General features: G+C 51.0%; 7 protein-coding genes across 7 annotated transcripts; 4 read left to right on the top strand and 3 right to left on the bottom strand.

The window, feature by feature from the left end:
• Positions 1–406: 406 nt before the first annotated feature.
• On the top strand, positions 407–1,756 carry EDD37DRAFT_570773 (X-Pro dipeptidase; the record flags this gene model as incomplete). The annotated part of the gene is made up of 1 exon (XM_062814294.1): positions 407–1,756. One exon carries the CDS (start codon positions 407–409, stop codon positions 1,754–1,756), a length of 1,350 nt encoding a protein of 449 aa, XP_062665539.1.
• A 1,545-nt stretch (positions 1,757–3,301) lies between these two features.
• Positions 3,302–4,994, bottom strand: EDD37DRAFT_642807 (uncharacterized protein). The gene is made up of 2 exons (XM_062817389.1): positions 4,472–4,994; positions 3,302–4,323 (listed from the first exon to the last, which is right to left on the bottom strand). The coding sequence occupies exons 1-2, from the start codon at positions 4,637–4,639 to the stop codon at positions 3,526–3,528; spliced, it is 966 nt and encodes a 321-aa protein (XP_062665538.1). The 5' UTR covers positions 4,640–4,994; the 3' UTR covers positions 3,302–3,525.
• Positions 4,995–5,612: 618 nt separating this feature from the next.
• On the top strand, positions 5,613–6,587 carry EDD37DRAFT_613687 (uncharacterized protein; the record flags this gene model as incomplete). Its single annotated transcript, XM_062815475.1, has 3 exons — positions 5,613–6,084; positions 6,136–6,278; positions 6,324–6,587. 3 exons carry the CDS (start codon positions 5,613–5,615, stop codon positions 6,585–6,587), a joined length of 879 nt encoding a protein of 292 aa, XP_062665537.1.
• Positions 6,588–7,273: 686 nt separating this feature from the next.
• EDD37DRAFT_642804 (uncharacterized protein) lies at positions 7,274–10,110 on the top strand. The gene has a single exon (XM_062817388.1). The coding sequence runs from the start codon at positions 7,431–7,433 to the stop codon at positions 9,717–9,719; it is 2,289 nt and encodes a 762-aa protein (XP_062665536.1). The 5' UTR covers positions 7,274–7,430; the 3' UTR covers positions 9,720–10,110.
• A 1,119-nt stretch (positions 10,111–11,229) lies between these two features.
• EDD37DRAFT_642799 (pre-mRNA-processing-splicing factor 8) lies at positions 11,230–18,994 on the bottom strand. Its single transcript, XM_062817387.1, has 7 exons — positions 18,849–18,994; positions 14,176–18,785; positions 14,005–14,118; positions 13,866–13,949; positions 13,530–13,817; positions 12,460–13,471; positions 11,230–12,364 (listed from the first exon to the last, which is right to left on the bottom strand). The coding sequence occupies exons 2-7, from the start codon at positions 18,758–18,760 to the stop codon at positions 11,371–11,373; spliced, it is 7,077 nt and encodes a 2,358-aa protein (XP_062665535.1). The 5' UTR covers positions 18,761–18,785; positions 18,849–18,994; the 3' UTR covers positions 11,230–11,370.
• Positions 18,995–19,119: 125 nt separating this feature from the next.
• Positions 19,120–20,020, top strand: EDD37DRAFT_642795 (60S ribosomal protein L34-B). The gene is made up of 3 exons (XM_062817386.1): positions 19,120–19,250; positions 19,338–19,461; positions 19,537–20,020. Exons 1-3 carry the CDS (start codon positions 19,213–19,215, stop codon positions 19,726–19,728), a joined length of 354 nt encoding a protein of 117 aa, XP_062665534.1. The 5' UTR covers positions 19,120–19,212; the 3' UTR covers positions 19,729–20,020.
• Positions 20,021–24,094: 4,074 nt separating this feature from the next.
• Positions 24,095–25,262, bottom strand: EDD37DRAFT_570799 (uncharacterized protein; the record flags this gene model as incomplete). The annotated part of the gene is made up of 2 exons (XM_062814298.1): positions 24,095–24,637; positions 24,690–25,262. The coding sequence occupies 2 exons, from the start codon at positions 25,260–25,262 to the stop codon at positions 24,095–24,097; spliced, it is 1,116 nt and encodes a 371-aa protein (XP_062665533.1).
• Between the last annotated feature and the right edge of the window lie 652 nt (positions 25,263–25,914).

Here is a 25,914-nt window from a genome sequence, read left to right as displayed (position 1 = left end):
CAGAGTATTATGTGTATGAGTACGACCGCGTGGCCCTCGGATCGCCGAGCCCACAATTTGACGTGTTGACTGGGATAGAGTCTTGTTCCCCGATCATGGGGGTGGTAGCCCAGCTGTTGGCCGCTCTTGTCGTGCCGGGCTTCAGCAACATCGTAGCATATATCTCGGCCCTCATATGAGGTCGGGGTACTTATTCTAGATGTGTTGATGGTGTATGTGGAGAGACATGCAGAGAGGCCGAAAGATAAAGCTAGCCATCGATATCCGTGGATCCGAAGTGAAGTGACATGTGCGGAGAAAGACATGAGTTTCAACCTGCGAACCCTCACAATATCTCTCACTGATGGAACACCTCCCGTAACAAATTCCTTCGCGGTCCCCTCTCATCATGATCTCCAAAGACATCATGTCGGCGACCGACGACATTCTCAAAGAAAAATACCCCGCGAAAGCTCACTGTCGCCGCGTCGCCAAATACCTCACCGACGCAGGCTTCCCACAGGATGGAGTTATCTACCTCGAAGCCCAGAAGACACACATGGTCGAAGATGACGACCAAGCCCAGCACTTCCGTCAACGTCGCTATTTCTTCTACCTATCCGGCTGCAAACTGCCTGACGCCTACATAACATACAACATCCCACAAGACCACCTCACACTCTACATCCCACCGATCGACCCCGACAGCGTAATATGGGCAGGACTCCCTGAGTCGAAAGAGGAGGCTCTAGCTAAATACGACGTCGATCACGTCCTGTACACAGATGAAGTCAACGCCGCCCTTGCGGCATACGGCCCGTCGCAGAAGACCACAGTTTACGCGATCCCCGAACAAGTCAGCGAGCACATCACATTCCTCCCCTTCAAAGCCACCGAATTTACATCCCTCAAAACCGCCATCGACGAATGCCGCGTTGTCAAAGACGCCCATGAAGTCGCCCTGATCCGCAAAGCCAACCAGATCTCCACGCTCGCACACATTGAAGCCTCCAAGGTCGTCTTGACTGCCGAAAACGAACAAGAACTCTACGGCGCCTTCATCGGGACATGCATATCACACGGCGCCCACGAACAAGCATACCACAGCATCTGCGCGAGCGGCACATCATGTTCAACTCTGCATTACATCCGTAACGACCAACCTCTCCGCGAACGTCTCAACATCCTCCTCGACGCAGGCGCCGAGTACGATTGCTACTGCGCCGACATCACACGCACGTTCCCCATCAACGGGACATTCACGCCCGAATCCAAAACAATCTACGATATCGTTGACGAAATGCAAGCCTCGTGCTTCAAGCTGCTTCACGCCAACGTGAAATGGGAAGATGTACACGAGAATGCCCACCGCATCGCAATCCGCGGATTATTGAAAGCCGGGATCTTAACAGGCGACGAGACCGAAATCTTCGATAAACGAGTCAGTGTCGCATTCTTCCCCCACGGTCTAGGACACTATCTGGGCATGGACACGCACGACACGGGCGGCCACGCCGACTACGACGATCCCGACACATTGTTCAAGTATCTCCGCGTAAGAGGCGAAGTGCCCGCCGGTGCCGTCATCACTGTCGAGCCGGGCATATATTTCTGCAAATTCATTCTCGATCCAGTCCTAGAAAATCCCGAGTTGAGCAAGTACATTGACCAATCCGTGCTGGACAAGTACTGGACCGTCGGCGGCGTGAGGATCGAAGACGACGTGCACATCACACAGGATGGGTACGAGAATTTGACGGACACCCCGAAGCTATGAGACCTCTTCACTTGGGCTTGATAAAGATACAGCGATGGACTCGAATTTCAAATATGGTAGCTCTATGCCATTGCATTTGACGAGCCTCTGATTGCAAAGCAGTGATCATCCGACGCTGTATATGAGGGACTCGGTAGAGATATTGAGCACTCATGCCCATTTGACCCCGAGGCGCTCCCCACGTTGGACGGTGCCAGTTATCCTGGAAACAGGCTCTCTGTCTGGGAGAGGCAGTACGACGACGATACAAGTACATAGTCCAGCAAGTTCGGGATAGCGATTGCCCTGACTTTTAGCCGGAAGAAATGGACTTGGAGCTGATGCGCTTCCTCCTGCCAAAGACTGATGCTATATCGTTGTGTGCGAAGGGCTCCTGGACAACAAGCGGAAAGGTATCTGTTTGAACATGAAGAGCGACCAAATCTATACATCTTCTTCCTGCTCTTATTATCGCGACGACGGTTGAGTTCGTCTTTTCTGCATCGGTCAATAACGTCGAGGCGAATGTGCTCTGCGCCTCGACGATCTTGTCCCGTTGGTTCTCTGCTATGTCGGAGCTTTCGTTAGACATGGTGGGCAATCTTATTGTTGAGTAAAAAGAGGTTCAAGGACTTCAACACCATCAATGGGTAGACATGGGTAACTTGTTCTATATAGCTAGAATGTCCATCGCATGACTCTCTACTGAACTATCGACAAAGTGGAGTGCCAGGACTAAAAAATCTGCATGCCATTCGGACTTTCATGTAATAGTGTTCTATATTGTGGACTGACCATGCCAGAGATAAGACAACTGTTTCTCTCCACCATTTCCTTTCCTCGTGAGTCGTCCCATTGCGGCCTCAAAATCTGTCGCAACGCCATTGATAAGATAGCTTAGCGAGGTTATATTGATCTTTGTCCAATGATATATGCTTCAGAGAGCCGCGCACCCGCATTTACTGGCACGAGGCTCCCGTGCCAAGGCGCTGCTGTATTGCTTGCGTGCGCTGGTTGCGTATGCAATGGACTCCACAGGATGCCAGGTCACCAAGGAAAAGTATCCTATCTGGCAATGTCGAATACTATGTCAATCGCGGATCTCGTCGCCTGTCAAGTAGTAAGCAGTAAGTATTTCGCGTTGAGAGGTGGTAAAGTCTCCAGACCTCGTGTGCATGTCTATGGATACAGAAACTCCGTGGCGAAAGTACTGTAGCTTGAAACTAAGTCCTTGGCCTTGACGAGCGCAAAGAGGTACAGGATGTCCGCGGGAGTAGGCGGTTTTCGACGCGAGTGTACGTACACAATATTTTGTGCTTGAAAAAGGCTCATGTCAATTTGTGTCTGCGAAGTTCCCCGGAGAACAATTAGACAGCAAAGCTCGTCTTGATCCGAATGTGGACGTTGAAGCCCTGACTCATGGGTCTACACGACGAGCCTGTTTCCACAAAACGTGGCACCGTCTGACAGGGCGCACATCGAAGGCACAAGTTCGAAGTCAAGCTGGTTCACAACAGCCGAAGCCTTGACAGCAAGACAGAAGCACTTTACAGTAGAGCTGATGGCCTCCCCCATACCAAAGACCAACACTATATCGTTGTGTGCGAAGGTCTTCGGTATGACAACAAGACCGGCATCTACTTGAAGCTGACCAGCTACAGCGGTCAGACTGTGCCACTCTTTCTGGAAACAGGCTCGACGACAAGCCAATCCCTAGAATAAGCGGCACTATCCGAACCTTGTAGCTCGTACAGTCTCAATCCGCTATACTCCATAACTCTTTCTTGTCTCTATCCCACTGTCTCGACTTCTACGCCCTTACCCTCCGCTCCATTGAGGTGATAGTCCTTCGTGGTATTCCAGATCCTCCATTCCCCTGCATTGACAGGCTCATACAACCTCTGCTCCGCACTGCTCAGTACAATCGGATCAATCATGGTCTCCGGATCAGGATGCACGAAGAACGGAATACTAAATCTCGCTGGCAGCACATCTCCCACATATTTATCCAGTGACGGCGCGACGACGCGATGTTTCGTCGACTTCACCCGTCCATTCGTATACCGCGTCAACAGCTCCGCGATGTTGACCAGCACAGTCCCTGGGACGGGTGGTGCAGGCACAAACTTGCCATCGTGATAAGGGTCAATTTCCAAGCCGCCAATGCCGTCTTGGAACAACAGTGTGCACAGTCCAAAGTCGGTATGCGGCATGATGCGAGCGTGGCCTTGCTCCTCGATCACTCGCCGCTTGAGTGGTGGATAGTGGATCAGGCGCATTTGTGGGTCTGCATGTTTAGTGACATGTGTGAAGAAGTCGTCGCCCAAGCCCAAAACCATAGCGAGACATTTCAGCACGTCCATTGCCAGACTTAGACATTGTCCATAGAAGGTGTCGAGCTTTGTCTTGAAGTCAGGTAGGTGAGTCTCATCCGGGCACAAGGTGTTCGTGAACCGCCGATGCTCGTAGCATTCTTTGTGGTCGTTAATGCCTTCGGCTCCGTCGGGCGTATAGCCCTGGTTGACGCGCGCTTCGCTGAGTTTATAGTTGAGTTTCTCCGAGAGAGGGAGGTCGAAGAAGGTTTTAGCCTGGCACAATCATCAGAAATGGATATGGATTGTGGCAAGTACTTCCGGGTCAGGGCGTGGTAGTGTTGATAGGGATAGTGACAAGGCTGAAATGAAAAGGGGGTCTACGGAGAAAGCATAACTCCCGGTGCCGCGTGGGGAGACTTACCAACGCGAAGATCTCATCGACTCTTTGCTGTGGAATACCGTGGTCTTTCAGATAGATGAAGCCCACAGTCGAGAACGCATTGTAGACTTGCTGAGCAACTCGTTGCTGGTCAGCTCGGTTTCCGGTGAGGAATCTCTCGAAGGAGACGATCGGAATAGCGTCCGTCATGATAGGCGATCTGGTGTTTTGCGGAATTCTGGAGAGGATGAGGATGTGGTTGCAAGTTGCAAGTCCAAGAGCCTATCGATGAGCTGTTACGCAGATTGCATTCCCGACAAACACAGATCACTGTTTCAATGCTGTGGAGTGGACGACCCCATACAACAAAATATATGAGGCCTAATATCTGAGGTTCGGGGCAGACCACCCTCGTGTACGCTCCGGCCTTCAAAGACTGGTCCAGTGCGTGATCAGATAGCAAGATTGGGGCGAGATTCGAGAGATGGGGTACTGTTGCCTAATTGATGCTATCAATGCATGCGATGCATAACTAGGTACGGAAACGCATGAGCAGTCGAGGTAGTGAGGAAAGCGACTCGGTCAAAAAGATAACGAAGTCTGAGCGGGGTTGCGCCCCAGTACACATGATACGAGTACCACCATTATTACGGGGATGTCCACCGTATGCCAACGACACAGGTCAACAGCCAATCACGGATGCCGGGCTGGTATGCCATAGTCTATCATAGTATGCCGGCTTTTCCCTGAACCACGCAGATCTCTACCACTCTTGGTAAATGTGAAGAGATGTACGAGCATACTACAGTATGCATACGGCGAAACACCGTGCTTGGCTGCTGTTGATTCGACTGGTTGCTGATCAACATCGTGCCGCTACACTTGGACAGCCTTCAAACTAAGATGCAGCAGATATCGCCAACCAAATGACTCGTATCTGTACCAGGCTTCCTGTACCATATCAGGAAGTCGAGCGTCTTTCATGCCCCACGTATCTATGCCTCGACGAGGTGTCGGATCTCGGCGCAAGACTCGCAGTCATGGTAAAGGTGTTGTTGCGGATATTATCACGAACTGATAAAGCCTCAACACATCAATTGACGACTGTGCAGTGCAATCGCCCGGCAGATAAGGCGTCTACGGATCCCAGCAGCATAAGGCGTGGTCGAAGTTTTTCTACTCGATGTCACCGAAGACTCTGTCCACGATTGCACTTCCTCTCTCGTTGCGACCACCAATTCCTCCTGACTTTGTAGGTCCAGCTCAGACTCGAGCGGTCATGGCGCACTCGCAGCATCCAAGGAATCACCTGTCGCGATGTATCCCGAAGTCTCAAAATCTACTCCTGGCGGCCATAATCGCCGTTTCAGTGGTAGACTCGGTACTCCTCGGCTACGACAGTAGTCTGATGGGCAGCCTGAATGTAATGCCAACATACACCAACTACTTCTCCTTGATCACAGCAACCAAGTCCCTGAATACGGCGATCTCATATGTTGGCGGATCGTGCTCGGCCGTTGTCGCTGGCTTTGTGATAGACTGGATCGGACGAAGAAAAAGCATCTACCTGTCTGCCGGCCTGACATTGATTGGCGCTGTCATTCAAGCAGCCGCCCAGAACATTGGAATGTTCATTGCTGGCCGATTCATAGTCAGTGAGCACGAGTAAAGATTTCTGCAAGACAGAATATACTGAATGCTATCAGGCTCTGGCCTCGGGTTTGCGCAGACAGCATGCCCGACATACGTGGCAGAGACTGCTCCATTCAAACACAGACCCCTTGCTCTAGGCCTTTACTACGCATGCTGGGGCGTCGGCACACTTCTAGCTTCGGGAGTCTGTTATTCAGTAAGTGATGGTTCATATGGGATGGGGCACACTAACAACATCTAGACTCAACACTACTCCTCGACGTGGGCATGGAGGACTCCTAGCTTGGTCCAGATCGTGCCGAGCATCCTCTGCTTCATTGTCTTGATCTTCCTCCCGGAGTCACCTCGATGGCTCATAGACCAGGATCGCCATGACGAAGCATTGGAAGTGCTCGCCATGGTCAACGCTCATGGAGATAAAAACGACCCGGTCGTTCTTGTCCAGTATCGAGAGATTAGCGACACCATCGCTTTCGAAAAGAGTCGAGAGCTGTCGTTCCTCTAGTCCTTCACAACTAAGGGAAACCGCAAACGACTGCTCATTACCGCGACCTTCTCCATCATTGTTATGTTGCCGGGCACCAATATCATCACATTTTACTTCGGTACCATGTTGTCTGAAAGCGGGCATCGAGAATCCAACCACGCAGCTGGAGATCAACATTATTCTGACCTCGTGGACTCTGGTTGTTTCACTACTGGGCGCCTGGTTTGCTGAGCTGCCATCAATGGTGTCAAACGTGACTGTCTCGCCCGAGTCGACGGTCAATACTGGAGGAATCGCCTTGGACCATTTCACATTTTTCTGATTTCGATTGATATGGAAGGAGCAAGACATCTCTGCAGCCTCCTTTCTCGAGAACAACTTATTCGAGCACCTAGCAGCCGTTGTCCTCCAGGGACCAAAGTAGGTGAGATATTCGTACAACAGCTATTGGGAGAAGTGGAAATAACAAGGAGACTTGCACGGTGAGACGACCTCACTTCTGCTCTCACTTCTGCTCTCACTTGACCGTCAAATAGCTCGTACAGTGAATGCGGCGTCGCTTCCGACCAATCATATCGCCATGAAAACAGCGTGACGAGGAGGTCGCCGGCGAGCATGTGATAGTTGTAGACGAGCATGTGATCATCGGCAGGCCTATAAGTAGGTGCTTCCTCGCTCTTCTCAACCTTCATTCTTTCCTATCACTGCCACCACCACGACCGACTTCGTTCTTCTTCGCTCTACTCAGCCAGCTTCCCTCGCAAGCAGACGACGGTCCGTATCTCTCGGCGGAGTTGCGCCTCTTGCTGTCGCTAGCTCACCGGATTCTCACCTGCACGTTCTTCTCGGCCAGTCTTCAAGATGCCGGAGTACGATTTGGACGAGTCTGGTAAAGTCGATCTTGCTCAGTATGGTATTCCTCCGTATGAGCCTGAAACCTCGCCATACAACAGGGACAGCCTCGCCGAGTGGGAGGACTCCGACACCGAGCCTGATGGGGCAGATGACAGCACCGACAGAGATGTCAGCGATGACGACGACACAGGATCAAAACCCTGGACAGTCTCGAGGCTTGCTGAAGTTGAGGTGCAGCTTTCTTCATGGGGGAGAATCCAAAACCCGCTGAAGGCCAAGTATGCCAGAGAGATTGCATGTTTGAGATTCGCCGAGCCGCCCACCGAAGACGAGCTTGAGAAGGAAATCAACTTCATTGAGAGCATCGACTCTCTCAATGTCGTCAGAACATACAAGTCATATGGCGATCTCAATAGTGGTGACCCGATGTACCGGCAGTTCCATCCAAAGGGGTCAAGGTTTTTTCCAACTTCAAAGATCGCACAGTGGGTGCGTGGGGATCAGGGAGCGAAATACTTTGACCCCCCGGAGGCATTTGACATCCGCTGGGAAGATGATGGACCAGAAGATATTATCTGCGCCGACTACGAATTCAATCGCGGACTTCTGGGAAATCCAAAACATGTCCCGACCGACTCCAAGGCAATCGCCGAGATCTTCGCATCAGCGATTCAATATCCGACTAAATTGAAGATTTGGCAGCTCTACATCAACATTGTCCGAGAGAAATTGAACTCGGGTCACAGATTGCTGGACCTGGTGCTACCTCGGCGGGAACCACCTCTCAAGGAATTAGATGTCAACAACCATGTCTGGGCAGCCATAGAAAACCGAGCACTATTCAAGGAGGTTCGAAAAGTGCGCGACTGGTTTTACATTGAGGCTTTCGACCTGAGCAAGAACCCGATGCTGGCCGAGGGACCTTTCGCATGCCCCGAAGAAGATCCTACAGGCGACTTTAGCATTGAGGGGGTCCCCCAGTACTGGAAGTTTTGGGTGTCGAGGGACATCTCAGGCCCTGTCAACACACAGCAAAAACCGGCTAAAGTTCCAGAGCTCGGCACAGCCGATCTCAATGCCCTCCTGAACTCAGCGCCATCGGCCGCCACAGAATGGACCTCTACTCAGCGGGCGCGATGGGCGACAGACAGAACCGGAGAAGAATGGGATGACGGTATCCGGGGGTGGACGGGCGCCGACAAAAAAAACACCGAGCTGCTACGGCAGCGCCATGACAACATCCCCTACAACCAGTTGAGAAACGACAATCTCCCGGCGTTTTTTCGCAAGTTAACATGCAAACAAGCGGGAGACCTCGTACGAGCTCTAAAAGAGGGCAAAGTCAAAGACCTGACTCAGAGTCAGGCAAAAGAATACTGGCCTGAAGATTTAGACTCAGGTGGCAAACTACGGGCTAAACGAAAGCCGTGGGCCGATAGCTACCACGGCCCAGATCTCGGTGCACTTGCACCAGCGGGAGCAAACATCGGCGGGAGCGATATAACAGGCAAGACACCCTGGGAGCAAAAATGTCCGAGAACCTTCATCTCCGCCGGCCGCTTTATGGTCGAGGACGTCGATTTTCGACTGCCAGCTAGAAAGCAAGCTACCGTCTACCAAACACAGATCTCGAGACTGGAAAGTGAGATCAGTGCGCTTAAGCGAAAAGCCACTGAGCCGCCCACACCTATAGCCTCTAAGCGGCTAAGGACGTCTTCGATATCCAGCACCGTCAGCGAGAGAGGACGCACGATCAAGGAGCTCGCTGCGCGAGACCGCGATATTTCGAAGTTGAAGTCCGCAAATGCAAAACTCATAGCCGACGCGGCAGCAGACGCCGAGTACCACGCTACACAGCTCGCTGACCTCAACGAGGAACTGAACATTGCGCGCGATGGTATGAAGGACCAGAACGATCTCGGCGCGGAAAAGAAAGCATTCGAGGAAAACAATCAAGAAGTCACCGCTCTTTGCTCGCTCCTAAAGATGACTGTGGAGGCTTTTCAGGCCCGCCTGTCAAAAAGTCAACAAGGTCTCAAGCCCGACCTTAGATACGATCTGCAGGCCTTGGACTATCGAAATCCGCGGTTACAGCCAATAATCGAAGACATTTTCGGGCGAGCAATGCCAGAAAAGCTCGGATTGGCGCCTACCGGCCCACAACCTGAGCCATATCATGGAGACTCGGAAAGCAACGCGTTTACACTACGCGAGAAAGTACCGCGCCCAGCTTATGACAGACAAGGGCTGTGGCGAAGAGGATGCCACCGAGATGGTCAAACAGGAGATTTCTAAGTATTTGGAGGATCATGTTCTAGCCCCGTGGATGGGGAAAGGATGGACTCACCTGGCAACAGACGGAAATGAGCCAGAAGAAGAGGAGTCACAAGATAAGGTACCCGAGGAAGAAATATTCTAAAGGTCGGCGAGCATATGGAAATAGGGGCTGATGGTCGGCGATTTGAGATCGACGAGCAAATGGATACTGGGCTGGTGGTCGGCGTGTTAGAGGTCGGCCAGTAGATGGATATTGGGCTGGTGGTCGCCGTGTTGGCGGTCGGCGAGTAGATGGACTGGGCTGGTGGCCGGCGTGTTGGCGGTCAGCAAGCAAGAGTATCGTGAGCTATATCGCAGCGAGCTTAGATAGAGGCAGGGCTTTCTATTAAACGAACGAACAATCTTAATAGTTCTGAATGATGTCCTTTATTATTATCGCCTTAACTATAGCAAATAAATCGCAATTCTTCTACACCTATAATAAGGAGGATTATCTCTTTATTAGTTAATTCATCGGTTTTATAGCCGGTATTTTTATGATAAGCATAAACCATTGATAGCGACCCATTCCAATATCCAGTATAGCCTCTTTCAGCAGCTCATGGCAAGGTTGATTGATCATTCTCCAATTATGTATCCTTTAAAGAGCCGCAGACCCGTATCTACCGGCACGAGGCTGCCGTGCCAAGGCGCTGCTTGCGTGCACTGCTTGTGTGTGCAATAGACCTCCACTGGGTGCGCGAAGAGCTTACTAAGGAAAAGGATTCTATTGACATAAACAGAGGTTATGTAGTGATGTTGGCACAACCTATCAAGCCTGTTTCCAGAAAAAGTGGCACCGACTGACCGTTATCGCTCTTCAGATTCAAATAGATACTCTCCCTTCTTGTCGTCCAGGAGCCCGTTGCACAGAACGATATAGCATTGATCGTTGGCAGAAGGAAGGGCATCAGCTCTACCACCCACTGGCTCGTCTGGTGTAATGGTAACGCAGCCTCGTATATATATAAAGAGTTTACTTTGCTCTAAGCTTCGGCTTAATGCTCCCTCATCAGAGGGATGCGACGACTCGCCCTGGTCAACCATCATCCTACGGGATTGATAACCGCGGTCATTGGCGTGGTGAGAAAGCCCAATGACGAGAGTGCGGCCAAGACCTGGCGATACAAGTCAAGAGCGAGTTGGTCCGTGGTGTGGAGCCTCAAGTGATCTCGGGTCCATTTGAGGAGTATCTCGGCGCGAGAAGCTTGAAGTCCCTACGCCACGGGCCGTGTTTGAGTAGAAACGATGGCAGATCTAGGTTCGAGTCCTAGGAGGAGCCAAATTGCAGCGGGAGTCGCCATTATCAATAGTTTTCATGAGATTCCAGGTTACGAGGTAGATGTACTCGCCGATGACGGTACCAGGTCTTCTGGAAACCAGGTTGCCGAGTTACAAATTGGACTGGCACATGGATGTGTAGTGCACATCCTAAAGACCATGTCCATGTCGAAGTGGCACACGATTGGCGAGGGCATGGCAAGTGGCAACAAGTGGTAAACTAGGTATCAAATTGATTCTGCAATTTTCGTAACATAAAACTAAGCCCTCCATCATTGACATGCCATCTTCATCATGTTGATAAAACTACACTGGAGCCCGATATTTGTCATGGCCAGAGCCTGTCCGCTCAAGCAAACACATCCTCCCTGTCAGCCCAAATGTCCTCCAGCTCGTTGAAACTGCTGAAATGAATGGGTCGATGCTTGTCATCGTAGAAGCGCCGAGGAGTATCAATCTTCACATAGACAGGCCTCTTCTCGACCGCCGAAAAGCTCGCGCCCATAAAGCTGTAGTTCCACGTCTCGGTCTCCGGCACCAGGAAGTACCCACGAATCTTGTCCGAAAGCAGTAGCTGCACCTTCTCGCCGAACGAGGTCGAGAATCCCGCCGGATTGTCTGACTGCGTGTCCTTATTGTTCGCGCCCCACGTGTAGCCGGCGGGAGTCAGTGACCAGGCTGAAAGGGACACCGAGCCTGGCGTGAAAGACACGGTGAGTGTAACTGTCTTCTTGTCCCATGACGAGTGTTGCGCCATCAGACGAGCGTGCTGCGTTACGTCCGCAGCACTCATGTATGACGTCTCATTGCCTGAGGCTGTATGAATGATACCCAGGGGCTCCATGTTCTTCAAGTACTCGTGCTGAGGAAGCTGGTGGGGCAGTTGCACCTCACGAGTGCTGCCAACTTGAGGTACCATGACAATTGTCTTGATTTCCTTGACCTGGTCATTGTCTGGCGGCGAAGAGCCATAGAGATATCCTGCCACTTGCACCCGCAGGTCTCCAACTGTGATGAACTTCTTCAAGATATTCTTCGGTAGGATATAGGTGTACGCATCCTCCGATTCGTGAATGTCATCACTTGAAATGTAAATGTTGTTGGCACGAGTGCGAAGGTTGGAGGTGGCAATGGCCCGAGTTCGCCATTCAGTCTTGGACGCGAACGACTGTTGCTCATATTGAGAAGTGGTCGTCACAATGATCTCTTCGCCACGGACATTCTGCGTCTTGGTGGTTACAGCGGTCAACTGCTGTTGTTCCAGTTGCTGCTTCTCGATTTCTGCAGCTTGTTGTCGTTGCATTGAGGGTGCGGAGACTTCCATTCCTAATATGATGTCGCGGCTATGAAACGAAGAGTCAGTAAATGGCGTCTGGAGAAAGTGGGAAACAAGAAACTTGTGCCCAGAGGCATAGTATTTCGGGAAGGGGAGACTTACACCTCAGAGCTGGTGAGGGACTGGACGTTGACATTGTTCTTCTTTCCATAATCGTTCAAAATCAGATCTCGAAGTTGCACCTCAACCTTGATCCAGTCCTCGTCGGACAGTGTCGGCCAGATGTGATGTGCCTGAGTGATGACCGACTTGTCGGGACGCAACAGCAGCTTGGTCTTATCAGTGTTGACGTGCAGGGCACGAAGAATGAGGATCAGGCGGGAGAATGCTGTGTAGGACGAAATGGTCTTCAACCACTCATCGTAGAGGTTGAACAACACCATTTGGGGCTCCTTGGCCTGAAGAATCATGTCTGCCAGTTTCTCGACCTTCATCGCCGCCTGGAAAGGTAGTTGCAACTCTGAAGCCCGGATAGAGATATTGGGGAAGTCGAGCAGATGGACTTCGAGCGGATCCAGCAAACCCTTACGGGTGACGATGAGTTGCTTGGGCTGCTCTTCGACGGGCAGGGATCTGATAAGCGCCGCAACCTCTTCGGCAGTCTTCCACTTGGCCAACTGACCAAGACGTTTCTGGCCAGCCCACACACTGGTGTGGATGATCTTCAGGAAAAGCTGTCCGGTTCTAGGGTTGAACACGAATACTGCTCCGTTGATCGGCTTGGTCGTCAAGTTACCCTCGAAGGTCTTGTGAATGGTGACACGGTAAACGTTCGTGTCATCGATGAACAGTTGAGTCTGGTTGCTGAACAATTCCGAATAATTCTGCGAGTTCAGGAACTCCTGTGTGCTTTCTGAGGCATACAGTTGGAGACCTTTTCGGATACGCTCGCGAAGCACATACAACGCCGGATTTGCTTTCATGATCTTCGCCATGGCCTGTTGGACCAATGCCTTCAGACCAGGGAAGTATTGACCGTACGCCGAGTAGAGATTGTATGCAAGATCAATACCAACCATGAGTCCAGTGGCGGAAGGATAGATACTCATGCTGTCAGTGGTGTAGTCGAGGTACTTTGCCCGGACATATCGTTCAATGTCGTGCGAATCATAATCTGAGGTTTGTTAGTCTCGAAGCTCAGGGAGCAACGATGCAGTTTCAGAATTGCTTACCTCCGTAGCGAAGCTGGCAGTCTACCCAGAACTTGTTGGTCGTGGTGGCCTCGATCTGATCTTTCGTGTCGAAAAGCAACGATGGTCGAGTAACGTTCCACTTGTGGCTGGCAAACAGCAGAATGTCTGCGCAGGAACTGTTCATCTTGTACGACTTTCTGGGATGGATCGTCTCCTTCTGAACAGTCTCAATGCCAAGTTGTTCCAGCTCTTGATCGAACACCTGGCACAGGTCCATGACCACAGATTCATGGATCTTCTGCCATAGATGTGCGCGGAAAATTTGAACTACAATTCGTCAGCATATACCATTATCGAGGGAGGGGCTGCAAAAACTGAGCGAGATCTTAAGCGTAGGGATCTTGCCGTGCAAGAAGATACCCGTCAAGTCAAGTTGGACCTGGAAACCGACATAGACATCTACAGTATTGGTCAGCGTTGGAACGTCGACGGTTATCGGAGACAATGGACTTACTAGCTCTGTTGATCGTTGGCGACCACCACAAGGTGAAACGACGGTTAGGGATCTGGTTGAGACCGGAGCGCTGCGCGTTGGTAAGTTTCTTGTATTTCATCGATTCCTCGAAACCTGGAAAAAGTCAGTCATGGATTGCAACGGCAGGCACCTCGAAGGGAAACGACTTACCAGAAGCTCTTTCCCAGAAAAGACCTTCCCAGGACGGGAATGCCGTGGCTTTGAACAGAGTATGTTCTAGGATGGTTTCGACACCACCAAGAGCTTGAATCACATCCGTCCGGTAGGCATTCAAGTTCCACAATTTTCCGTCGTGTCTCGGACTGGTCCACCAGAAGGGATTGCTCTTCATCAACGAGTACTGCTTGAACTCGGTTCGGGCTCTGAAACCCTTGTCGAAGCTGAGTGTACTTCTGTCCTTCTGAAAAAGAGTGTTGATACGTGGCAGACCTCGATCCCAGCTGTCCTCAAGATCTTCGAGTGTAAGACGACGATTTTGCTGGTTGGCCTCCAGACGCTTCTGAGAGTACTCAGTCCACACTCGTTGCGAATCAATGAACTCGCTTTCCCAGGGCACGATATAGCGGAAAATATTGGGAATCAGCGTCTCCTCGTCGTGAGTCATACCGGCACGATAATGCGTAACTCCAGTGTCCGTCTGTTTCGACCATCGCTTGTCGCTGGTCGGAATGAGGATGTGAGATCCTGAAATCATACCCAGACCACCAAGTTCCTTTGGTGTATAGAATACCGCGGGTGGGAAACGCGAAGGCATCTTCGAGTTGAGACCGATCTTGACACGAGTCTGAATTTTAGTCTCGCATTTGACAATAGTGTCGAGCAGATTGACGGTCGAGACAGCGGCTTCTCTGTAATACGTGAAAAGTGCAATCAACGTCGTGTTCCATTTGTTCGCAATCTTCGTGAAAGTAGTCGAGCCTGACGACATCAAGATCTGTCTGATACGGTTGTTGAACTTGGCAATGTCCTCCTCGGTGACCTGCAAGAAAGCGTAGGCAGTACGTTCCTTGGTCTCATTGTTGGCCAGAGCCCAGACGCTGTCCTTGATCGGGAACTCGTCATTCTGGTTACGGAGCTTAGGCAGGATTCTGACTTCGAATCCGCACATCGAGAACAGGAGGTTGGGGTTGTCGCGCGAGTAAACACTTGAAAAGGTGTCATCCCACTCAATCGTGGTCATGGAGCGAGGCAGTCTGTTCTTCAAGTCCCAGAAAACAGCGCGACCGAGGTTGACGTCGTGTCTCATCAATCGCATACGAGAGTCACGAGGCCAGCACTTCTTGTTTTTGTAGCCAATAACATTTTCGAAGTTCGGGTCCGGTTGCTCGGTCAAGAATCGTTGTATCAAGTCCTTTGATTCTTCAGCAGTGAATCTGAAGAAGACCCAGATCTTGTCAATGTATCTTGTGTACAAGCGGATCGGATGTCTCGTCTCCGTCTCGCGGTCTCGGAACTGCAGGAAGTCGTTCGGGCTCTGAGGTGGACCAGCAAGCTCACTGGCTCGTTGTAGACCAAGCAAGAGCAGATCAATTACCAGGCCGTAGTACTGGAAGACGAATCCAGAGAACTGTAGACCTCTGATCAAGCCGTAGCTGTTGGTATGATTCATGTCCTTGTAATTCAGCTGGACATTGTTCTTGGACGTGATGTAATCTGCCAAGTTGTGATCCATGATCAGTCTAAGCAAGCGATTGAGCAGGGTCAGATCAATCTTTTCATAGACCTTCGAGAGCTGAGTCTCGATCATGACGTTGCATTCACCATCGGCAGTCTCCCAAACATTGGTCAGGTTGTTGATGCCTTGCGCCCATTTGTAGACCAATAATGGAGGAACCTCGGAATCTGAAGGCTTGACCCACGATGGGAACAGATGTCGTTGGTCGGCTTGATACCAGAGATACTGATCAAGGTATGCATCTGTGATCTTCTCGATAGGTTCCACATCATAGACAGGATTGATCGAGCTGTAGTTATCATTCATGTCGATTCCCACTTCCTTGAATGCTCGCTGTGTTAAGAGGAAGCGCTTGATCCTTGCGAGCGTTGTTCCAGGTGAGTCGTATGCCTGCTCAATCAAGGCAAGTTCTTCACGCTGACTCTGGTTCAGTCTGCCCTTGACAGAGTATGCTTCTCGTAGTCTTTCGAGAGCGAGAATGAGAATCTTGGTGTCGTGCTTGTATGAGACACTCGGGAACGGGATTGGTGAGAACTTCCGTGACTCAAGCCAGTGCACCGTGGTTGTGTAGATAGCCACGGCCTCTTCCGAAGAGACATAAGGCCCATCCTTGAGATAATTGTGCTGCCTCTCCTGCTCAGACTTCAACCACAATCTGGTCAAGCGACCCAAGTTTTTCTTCGCGACAGTCTTGTCGACAGTGGCACCTCTCCTGATTCTTTCACGGTTGTAGTGAGCCACAGAGATCCACCAGTCGGCCTTGCTCTTAACATATCGCAAGATGATGTTCTCGATCGGTGCGGGCAAGCCAGGAACCTTCCAAGGAATGTTACTCTTCCAGCAACGCCATGCCTCGGACAAGTGCTGCAGCACAGTGTTAACCTTGTTCTGTCTGATACCCTCAGGCATCATGTCCATCAAGTCGGCCATGACAGAGGCACGCAGCTCCAAGTCGAAATGTGATTCGACACGTTGCTTGGTGACTGTCTTTGCAACACCCTTGCTGTGACGACCTTCAAACTGTCTTGAAAGCAGATTTCCGAGCCATCGCTCTAGTAGTGGGATGATACCTCTCATGAAGAAGAGCCAGACACGCCAGGCCGGTGCCCAGAAACCACATCCAGGTCCTTTGCCGACTGGACCGGAATTGAAGCGGTAGTAGATCAAATGCTTGAGATCCTTGCATGACCGAATCTGATGCATGAGCTTGTACTTGTATCGGTACATGCCGGTGAGCTGTCCAACGTGGTTGAATGCGTACAATATACCATCAGCCAACTGGAAGGCATCGATGTTTCCCAGTCTGTATTGGACTTGGGCGTCGACAATAAGCTTCGTCAATCTCAGGATTTCACGCATCAAATGGAAAGCGTTTCCGAATCTCGACTTCTTTCGTTCCTTGGTTGTCAAAGTCTTGACAGGCTTGAGATTGAAGTTGTAGTCCAAGTGCAAATACGTCAAGTTCTTGCGATGAATGAGAAGATTCAACATATTGAAACCTTGCCGGCACACCTGTAGACCTGCTTCTACCCAGTCGATAGTGGTCTGCTGGAAGAATTTGGTCTGTTTCAGAGTCTTGAGAAGATCCTGCTTGTTCTGAGCCTTGGGCTTCTTCTTGTGCAGCTCGTTCAGGACAAATGACTTCAGCATCTTCTGATAGGAAACTCGGACTTTGACTGGCTGACCAGGTGGGCAGTGTTCCAGGTACCACTGCTTGACCAGCGGCACGTCTTGAGCTCGAACCATCTTGCCCGACCTCCTATCGAAGGGGAAAGGGGCCCACCACAAGGCGATGGCAGATGATGTCTCGGAAGTATACAGCTCTTCATCAGCAAGGAAGGGCTCGACGTTGCCTGGCAGCTCGAACTCATCATCCTCGTTGTTGCCGGCGCCAAAGATTTCGTCTTCGTGGCTAACAGTGATATTCTTGGGTGCGACTGATCTCGATGAGATAGGGTTGATGGCTGGGTCGAAGTAGAAGGCAGGGAGGTTAGGGTCTTCGGAGCGGACATAGACGACCTGTGGGTGTGAATACCATGAAATCTTCACACTCCGTGGCAGGGAGTTGTAGAGGTATGGGAACGCCACTCTGTACTCCGTCCGGATTGGAGCTCGGAAAATGATACGGTCAATCGCATTGAACTCGCCGAAATCTTCATCGTTCGGGTCGATATCCTTGTAAAGAGGCTCGAAGCGTGGTCCACCGGGAATGGCGACGTTCAAGGCTTTCGCCGTGAAGAAGCTCGGCCGGTCAAACATATGAAAATAGTTCTTGTCGACCACATCGCTCAGTATCTGATGCGATAATCTGTACAGTGTCGCCATCTGTGGCAAAGACAGGTTCCAGGTCTTGTAACTCGGTCCGCCAACATGCGACGTATCAAGCAGAGGTCGATGCTCGTAGAACCATTCATAGACTGGACCATCTTCGTTCTCGTCCAACTCCATCTGAATCGGCTCAAGAGGCTCCACGTCTTCAATGTTTTCTGACCAAGACAGAGGAGGTTCTTCGTCGTCGAAAGGAGGAAATCGCATACGTTTGAAATGTCTTCTGTCGCTCTTTTCTCTTCTCATGCACACCCACATGGTCGCCCACTGGGCATGGAATACTGGCTCAATTACTCTGGGAATCTCGTTGACCAGTGTCAAACAACCGTTCACGTGGTACAGAACTTTGACTTCCCTGGCACTCTCCCACGGCATGGGCATGTTTTCCAGGAGCTTGAATACGGCGTGAGGCATGTACTTCAGCGCGCCCAGGTAACTGCGTTTGTCGCTGCTGAATTTCTTCTGACTGACATCGCCAATATCTTTGACGATCTTGCGTAAATGTTCCGGCGGCATGTCAGCCTTCTGTGTCTCGACGAAGCCACCCTTTCGTTTCTCGCCGAACCTGTTGCGCTGTGACCGGAGCCATTCCTTCTTCTTCTGCGCAAACTTTGCGGCTTGAGGATCGACTGGTGGGCGATAACCCGGCGGCGGAGGAGCCATACCAGGTGGAGGTGGCGGTGGTGCACCAGCACTCCATCCTGGCGGCGGAGGAGGTGGTATTGAAGCCATCCTGTCGTTAGGTGGCTGGAGGTGTCTGTTGTAATAGAATGGATGAATTGACTGTTCAGACCCGAACGTGTATTGTGAGGTGTCTTACCATTTACCGAACCTCACTTACTCTCTGCTTCGGCCAGGAGAGCAAGAGTGTTCGGTCTTGATGTATCAGACCGTCCATCCACCGGGACGAAAGAGGATGACGGGGACTGATCTTTTTTCACACTCTGAGCAGATGGCAGAATGTTGCCTCTAGCACCGCGATAGAATATTTTGCGGAGACCCACTCACGTGATTAAGCGAGCGGCTCGACAGCCCGCACTAGTCTCCAAAGGGAGAATAGCGAGCCAAGACTTCACGTTCCCACAGTCTTCGAAATTTTGAGATTCGAGAGAGACCGGACAACGACATCTCAATAAACCCACGAACACCACCATCTACCCTGCTATCCATTCAATACCGTCGCAATGGCAGGCGTCAGACTTCAATACCGACGACGCAACCCGTACGTTCTCCCCCTCACCACAATTGCAGCAGCACGGTCGAGAGACACACGAACAAGGGACTAGTACTAACATTCGATCTAATCTAGTTACAACACCTCCTCGAACAACGTTCGTGTCATCAAGACTCCCGGTGGCAAGCTCCGACTTTTGCACATCAAGAAGCGAGGAACAGCTCCCAAATGCGGTGACTGCGGCATCAAACTCCCAGGTGTAAGTCGCTTATGATGTGGTGGAAGGCGTGGTGGTTATGAGGCGAGACAAGACCTAACAGATACCGTTCTATAGGTCCCAGCCCTCCGACCCAGAGAATATGCCACGACATCCCGACCGAAGAAGACCGTCCAGCGCGCTTATGGTGGATCGAGATGCGCCAACTGCGTGAAGGACAGAATCGTGCGAGCATTCCTGATCGAGGAGCAGAAGATCGTCAAGAAGGTGCTTAAGGAGACGCAAGAGAAGAAGACCGGAAAGAAATAAGCGATCGATGAAGGAACAGATAGGGTGGGAGTCTTTTCAATGATCAACAATGGGCGCATTGGTTTGTTATGCTGGCTACCCTGTCAACAGCAAAACCGGCTGCCGGTGCCAGACAAGGTTCGCAGTGAACATCTTTCATGCACGACCACATTGCATCAACTGGGTATACATCAGTTTGCATCGCACTGTTCCGTGGGCCGTTTGCAAGCTGCATCGAGGGAGACGATTAGATGGCCGCAAAAGGCGTCCAAAAACATGTCCGTTCAATGATATCACATGATCAATTGGCCATTGTTCATTCCATTTGGTCTGCTTTACTCTGTTGGGCATCGACTCCCACGTGTTAGTACTTGTCACCGTTTGCGGCACTGGCCTGTCACCAGGTCGTGGCATATGGCCAACGTCCATTCAAAGATTACCGTTTCTGGTGAGTAGGTCCTGAGTCGCTCAAGCACCACAGCCGAAGTGGTCTGATCGTCGAGAGAAGTCGCCTGTAGTATGCGAAGCGCATAGGAGGTGGTTCCACCCATTATGAGCCAGAGGCCCAGAACACCACGACGACCAATTCATGACCGTGAACCCTTTACTACATACGATGCTTCATTCTGGTTGTTGTAAATGCACACAGAAGTCAGCCTTTGTCTTGTGGAAGATGCTCTTCTCGCCTCCCTGCCTGCTTAATGCTCAACCACATCATCCCACAACTGTTCGTTAATGGTCTCTGAGATGGGTGGTAAGTCTGACATGAATTCTTGGGGCAGGCATGACTGGAAGTAGTACCAGCCAATTCCTGTGTTCCTTCTGCTGCCCTGGAGTAAAAGCACCTACCTATCGGAGCAGCAGAATACCTCTCACGGCAAATGCTTTCGAGCGGCATAGTGGCACTGCACAACGGCTTACAGTACAATGCTTCAGCAAGGGGTCTTGCAACCAGACTCCCTCAAATGGACAGCGCACATGTGAGCCACTTGCTCTTCTTTGAAGGCTGATGTTGCTGGATTCGCTTCTGTGCCCGTCTTGTCATCCTCGAGGATTTGCCTATGTTCACCAGCAGTGCAATGTAATTGTCTTGATTCAACAGACCAGGCGGCATTCTGGCCTCGTCCAGCAGAGGTTACACAGGTGACACAAAAGCCGCTGTCAAAACTGTCATATCTGCTGATATCCTTGGAGTTGGGGCTGGTTGGATGTCCATCGGGGGATTTCTTGTCTCCTGGAGATCGCGTGTACCACCACGAAGGCGGGGAACTTTTTCATCAAGAAGCAAATAGATAGCGCAAAGGCCACCAGACAATGCTAGGAAGCCACATCCGACTTGAGGTGCAGCTTCCATCTCTGCCGTTGTAGTATGTCAAAATCTTGAAGACATTGAGCTGCTAGCAGTCGTTGCATGGGGCTTCGGAATCATTTCGGGCTGACGGGGGCAATGACCTTAGTGACACACGGGCTGCGACTGATTAGCAGAACCAAATCTTCCACATCCGGCCGGCAGATCGTGGATAATATAAAAGACGGCATGCGGATTCTGTGTGCATTGGACTTTCTGCCTGACGCTAGCCGCCCGAAGGTAGCATACCTTCCTGCCTTGAACACCAGGTTGAAAGATGGTGGTGCAGGGTATAGTAATGATGAGATCCCCTGTCTAACAAAGACCTTGGACTTACCTCTGACGTTGGCACATAGCCGACCTGTGGCAACGCGTGATGAGGACGTTGACTGAAATGTTAAGGTAGCGGATATGCCACGATATTGACTCGCGGAACCTCCGGTGGCGGGCTCCCGCTCCGTCACGGCCAGAGGCCGTCAATACTGTTCCCACAGCCGTAAGCGCAGCTGCAGGAGGTGACTTGAGGGAGTACTGTCGATAGTCTTTTCCAAGCAGAGTGTGTTCGTCGATTGGCGGGGAATTATTGGCGCATCCATGGACAGTACAGTGCTTGTACATCGAGGTCCTCCTAAGATAGATTGAATGAGGACATGACCATTAACACCTTGCAGCCGAAGGGACTGTGATACGATGCGAGCACTTCCTGACGTTGACCTGCTGTCTGCTGGCCTGTGGCCAATCCGAACTTGATGAATCCCAGGTTGTTTTGTCATACGTTACCTGACATATGTCAAGCACGTTTTGAACGACCAACAAGGTCCAGGATGTGCGGGGAGCTGCATGACAGGATGGCACCCGCACCAGAAGTGTCGTACCTCGTCAAGAAAATGTTGTGGTCTCGCTCCAGATCCTGATAGAAGCGATGCTTTACCTCGATACTGAGAAGATCCCAAGGCCGCAGAGAGATGATAAATTCAGATTCGTATATCCATAGACCTGACGTAGTAGGAGCTGTACCTATGCTGCTTGTCGATATGAATAAGAGTGTGTTCAGCATCTCAGTGAAGCCAGGAAGGGTGCCCCTTCATGTTTTTCGCAATGGCGGAGTGTCCTCGGATGCAGAGCCTGTTGGTCAGACAAGCAGGAAAATACCATGCCGACTAGAATGCTGCGGCGGGATTGTATCCCGCATCTCTTTTCGGCCAGTGCTCACTTTCGCCGTGCAGCGATCGTGACCAGGGGTGACCCATGGACCAGTGGCCGACCGTTGAATCTTCCTCCCACAGGCTCCCAGATTGAATTTAATTCCGTTCAGAACAATCCTGTCAGCTCCTGGTGTGCTTTACCACAACCCTGCCAACTAGATTCGTGTTCCAAGATTCTGGCCATGTCGTTGTTCTGTCTGTCGATGGACATACTAAAATTCTGTTTGTGCAAGACCGATGAAGTCATGTACCTAATAGCCATGGTGAAACTCGGCGGACGAGGAGGCTGAAGCTGAAGGAGCAACACACTCAGCCGGATTCAACTGGTACAACGATCGACTGATCGGTTCCAACATGAACAAGCACTGTGGTAGAGGCGATAGCCCAAGGTGTAGATTTCGCCTCCATAGACGAATCTACACCTAAGCGAGAAGGTTGAGGTTGTTTGTTGGACTTTGCCTGCATGATCTTGAGGTCATAGCGAGGACGGCTGTGAAGGACATGTGAGAACGATGACCGAAAGACCAATGGTCTCCTCGATGGATCCCTCGCCGATCGATCTTTCTGAGCGCGTTGGAGCTGAGTAGATCTGGCCACGATCTAGTTCATCGCGTGGTTATCTTTTCCAGGCGATGCTGGGATTGGCCTGTTGAAGGATTCACTGGACCAGAGGATTAATCCCTTGTCCCCTGCGATCCGATTCTCGAAACAGTTCCTGGCAAGCATGGCGCTGAAGATGGACTGGCTGCTAAATAGGGTATAGATGATCCGAAATGTCCTTTGTGCACGCCAGATGAAGTCTTGACTAGCTTCAGGCCGGTTCGGACCGTTACGACACTGTGGCGGTCTTGAGGTGAGATTCTGATCGATCAGATGTGGAAAGCTGAGCTGTGTTTCGGGGAACGAATATCGTGCATTAGTGTGAAGAATTGCTGCAAATCTCGGACATGGTACTCAATCACATGAAAACAACACCCTGAATAAATGTCATCCCCGGGTTGTCTCGACATAAAGTTTCTGCAGCTCCAAATGCGGTTGACAGTTGACTTGACAACCGTGGTTATCTCTATAGGACCCATAGCTAACGGTCAACCGTGAAACAACCCGGTACAAGATATCGATAACGAAGCGTCATCTGCGCCCTGAGGCGAGGTTGATGATAGTAGAGAATAAAGTCGTTTGCCAGCACAAAGGTCACCGGGCTGTAAATGGCGTAGGTGTGCACGAAATGAGAAAATGATGCTCTACACATATACGTGGAATGGTAGCGATATCCCAGTGCGCTGTAGACCCCGGCTGTCCATACTGGCACTGCATCAGCCACGGGTCAGGGGTCCCTTGTCATCAGGCTCCAGCGTTCTATCGGAAAATGGTACGAGGTCAGATCCCATGAGGCTGCAACAGCAAGAGTGCTTTAGGTGGAGAGTCAGATTCGCATTCGTAGATGTCAGGGAGAAGTTCAGATGTGAATCAGTTAAATCGGAAGTAGCTCGATGAAAGCCCCCCGGGTCGTGACTGCTTTGACTACTCATGTATGATACAATTACAATCTGGCATGCTGCGGCGCATGTCGACCGTAATGCAGACTTCATTGAGGCTGCTAGCGTGCCTTATTCGCTCAGGTGTCCTCATCTTGATCATCCTGCATTGGAGGAACACGTCCATCAAGCAAGCCATAGAATGCGTAAGCAGAGATCATGCACTACTGCCGGCCCCTTGAAGTCCACCAGCTCCACGATCATCTGCTGGATTCCGAACTTCCCTCGTCGTAGAGATTACGCACATCAATCTCGGTACCCAATCCCTCTTCTACGGCAGCAACACGAGCCAGACCTCATTGGGTATGAAAAAGCGGTAGTTCAATCTCGGATTGCTCATGCAAAGGCCGCATAAGCATACTCTGCAGACGCCAATCTTCATCAGAGTAGTTCATATGCCCGGTGCTGAGGTCGAAGGAGCTTTGGGGTGAAATCGACATATGTTGACTCGTGACGTCGGGTAGTGGTGCGCTGTCATGCAGAGAAGGCACTGTCCAGTTTCTGACAGTGGGATGTAGCTCCCAGTCATAATTGTGGTAGTCGCTGACATCCGAATAGCAAGGCGTGGCTGGGCTGCCCGACATGGGTGTACTGGTGACATAGGGATGGTCCTGGCGCCGCTGTCTGGCTGCACGACTTGCAGCTCGACCGCCCTTTGCTCCTGATCTCTGTCGCTGTATTGCCGCAACCCGGTGTCCGAGCCCTCTCTTGCCGCCACCAGTTTTGCGATATCTCGTGGTAGATTGCACTCCGTTCTTGATGGCGTCTTCAGTCAGTATCCAAACGCTGTTGGCTTTTTTCGAGCTGCCACGGGAGTGATCTCTGTCATTCTCGAATGCCTGTGCTGGTTGTTAGCAATCCGAGTTCGACATTCATAGCCACGAGACTGACCTTATTCATTGAAAGGTTATGTCTGATACTGTTTTGCCATCCGTTGGACCCGGATTCTTGAACCTTGGTGGTATTCTGACGGAACCAGTCGTAAATGTCTCTTAGCATCATTCTGTGCCCTGGAGCTTGCTTCAACGCCTCATATATCAACATGGCGTATGGCTTGTCATCGAACGGTTCATCGTCTTCTTCGATGGCCATTGCTGGTAATGAGTGTGGAAGTTCCGGAGTGGTCGACCAAGCACTCATGGTATCGCTGTCATCATAATACTGATACGTCGGATACGGAGGCGATACCAGGCTTGGAGAGCATTGCAAGACTGGCGGTCCGCTTATCGCCATAGGTGCACCATATCGGCTGTCAAAGAATTGCGGGTAAATTTCCTGCGTCGTCCATGTAGGGCTTATCTCCAGGTCCGAGAAGTGTATCTGAGTGGTTGCCGGTGCAGGGTGGTCAAGTTTGGCAATATATGCGTTGCATGCCTGTTCTTTGACAGCCTCAAGCTCAAGTGCATGGCAGATGTCCAATGAGTTGTGTCGCGGATAGTAATGTGACTGATGCGTTTCAGCCATGCTGTACTGGATACTGTGATGACTGGGCGCTCTGGGCATAGTGTCGGCGAGATTGGCCAACTCAGCATCTCTCAATCTGTCGTACGGCGCATAACCGTCCGGGAGGCCTTCTGCCGTCATCTCTGAAGCACTTGTTGTAGAGGAAGGAGACAAAAGTTCGGTGGAATTGCAAACTGTCTCCTGCAGACTCACAACAATTCTAGAAAACCAGGAGGAGAGAAGACTTCTTTGCGACAAAGTCTTGTGCGAATTGCAAGACGGAGGTAGAACCAGAGTATAAGGGAAGATAAAGCAGCTGAGGCAAAGTGCATGGCTAGATACACATTATTCAGAGCAAGCAAATGGTTCTGGAATGCATCTGAGACTATACATGAAGATGGGGAATCAACGCAAACAGACAGGGATAAGGCAGGGACGCAAGCAAAGGGTTCCTGATCTGAAGCCCATATCCGTCATGCGGGATGGAGACTGAACGACCAGGTTCTCCTGGTGGATATTGGTGCAGTACTGTACTGTATCACATCTATCCAGAATCATTTCAGGGCGTGTTGGATGTTTCCTAACCAATCAGTGGGGGGACGGCATGCGGAGCCTTTTGTACAACACGATGCAGCTCAACGGCTTGTCATGAGACGGAAGGGTGCAGGCCATT

The sequence above is a fragment of the Exophiala viscosa genome (genome assembly GCF_022695815.1).
Source record: "Exophiala viscosa unplaced genomic scaffold EDD37scaffold_16, whole genome shotgun sequence".
NCBI classification, from domain to species: domain Eukaryota; kingdom Fungi; phylum Ascomycota; class Eurotiomycetes; order Chaetothyriales; family Herpotrichiellaceae; genus Exophiala; species Exophiala viscosa.
The sequence above is the reverse complement of the archived record's forward strand: the minus strand, read 5'-3'. Positions and strand labels throughout refer to the sequence as shown.

What these genes read in the sequence shown, in the direction of transcription:
- EDD37DRAFT_642799 (XM_062817387.1), bottom strand. Translation starts at nt 18,760, where the DNA reads ATGGCTTCAATACCACCTCCTCCGCCGCCAGGATGGAGTGCTGGTGCA. An exon ending in GCCAACGATCAACAGAGCTA is followed by an intron (nt 13,950 to 14,004) that starts GTAAGTCCATTG and finishes CCAATACTGTAG; the next exon opens with ATGTCTATGTCGGTTTCCAG. An exon ending in TACGCTTAAGATCTCGCTCA is followed by an intron (nt 13,818 to 13,865) that starts GTTTTTGCAGCC and finishes GACGAATTGTAG; the next exon opens with TTCAAATTTTCCGCGCACAT.
- EDD37DRAFT_642795 (XM_062817386.1), top strand. Translation starts at nt 19,213, where the DNA reads ATGGCAGGCGTCAGACTTCAATACCGACGACGCAACCC. An exon ending in CAATACCGACGACGCAACCC is followed by an intron (nt 19,251 to 19,337) that starts GTACGTTCTCCC and finishes GATCTAATCTAG; the next exon opens with TTACAACACCTCCTCGAACA. An exon ending in GCGGCATCAAACTCCCAGGT is followed by an intron (nt 19,462 to 19,536) that starts GTAAGTCGCTTA and finishes ACCGTTCTATAG; the next exon opens with GTCCCAGCCCTCCGACCCAG.
- EDD37DRAFT_642807 (XM_062817389.1), bottom strand. Translation starts at nt 4,639, where the DNA reads ATGACGGACGCTATTCCGATCGTCTCCTTCGAGAGATTCCTCACCGGA. An exon ending in TCGATGAGATCTTCGCGTTG is followed by an intron (nt 4,324 to 4,471) that starts GTAAGTCTCCCC and finishes TGATTGTGCCAG; the next exon opens with GCTAAAACCTTCTTCGACCT.
- EDD37DRAFT_642804 (XM_062817388.1), top strand. Translation starts at nt 7,431, where the DNA reads ATGCCGGAGTACGATTTGGACGAGTCTGGTAAAGTCGATCTTGCTCAG.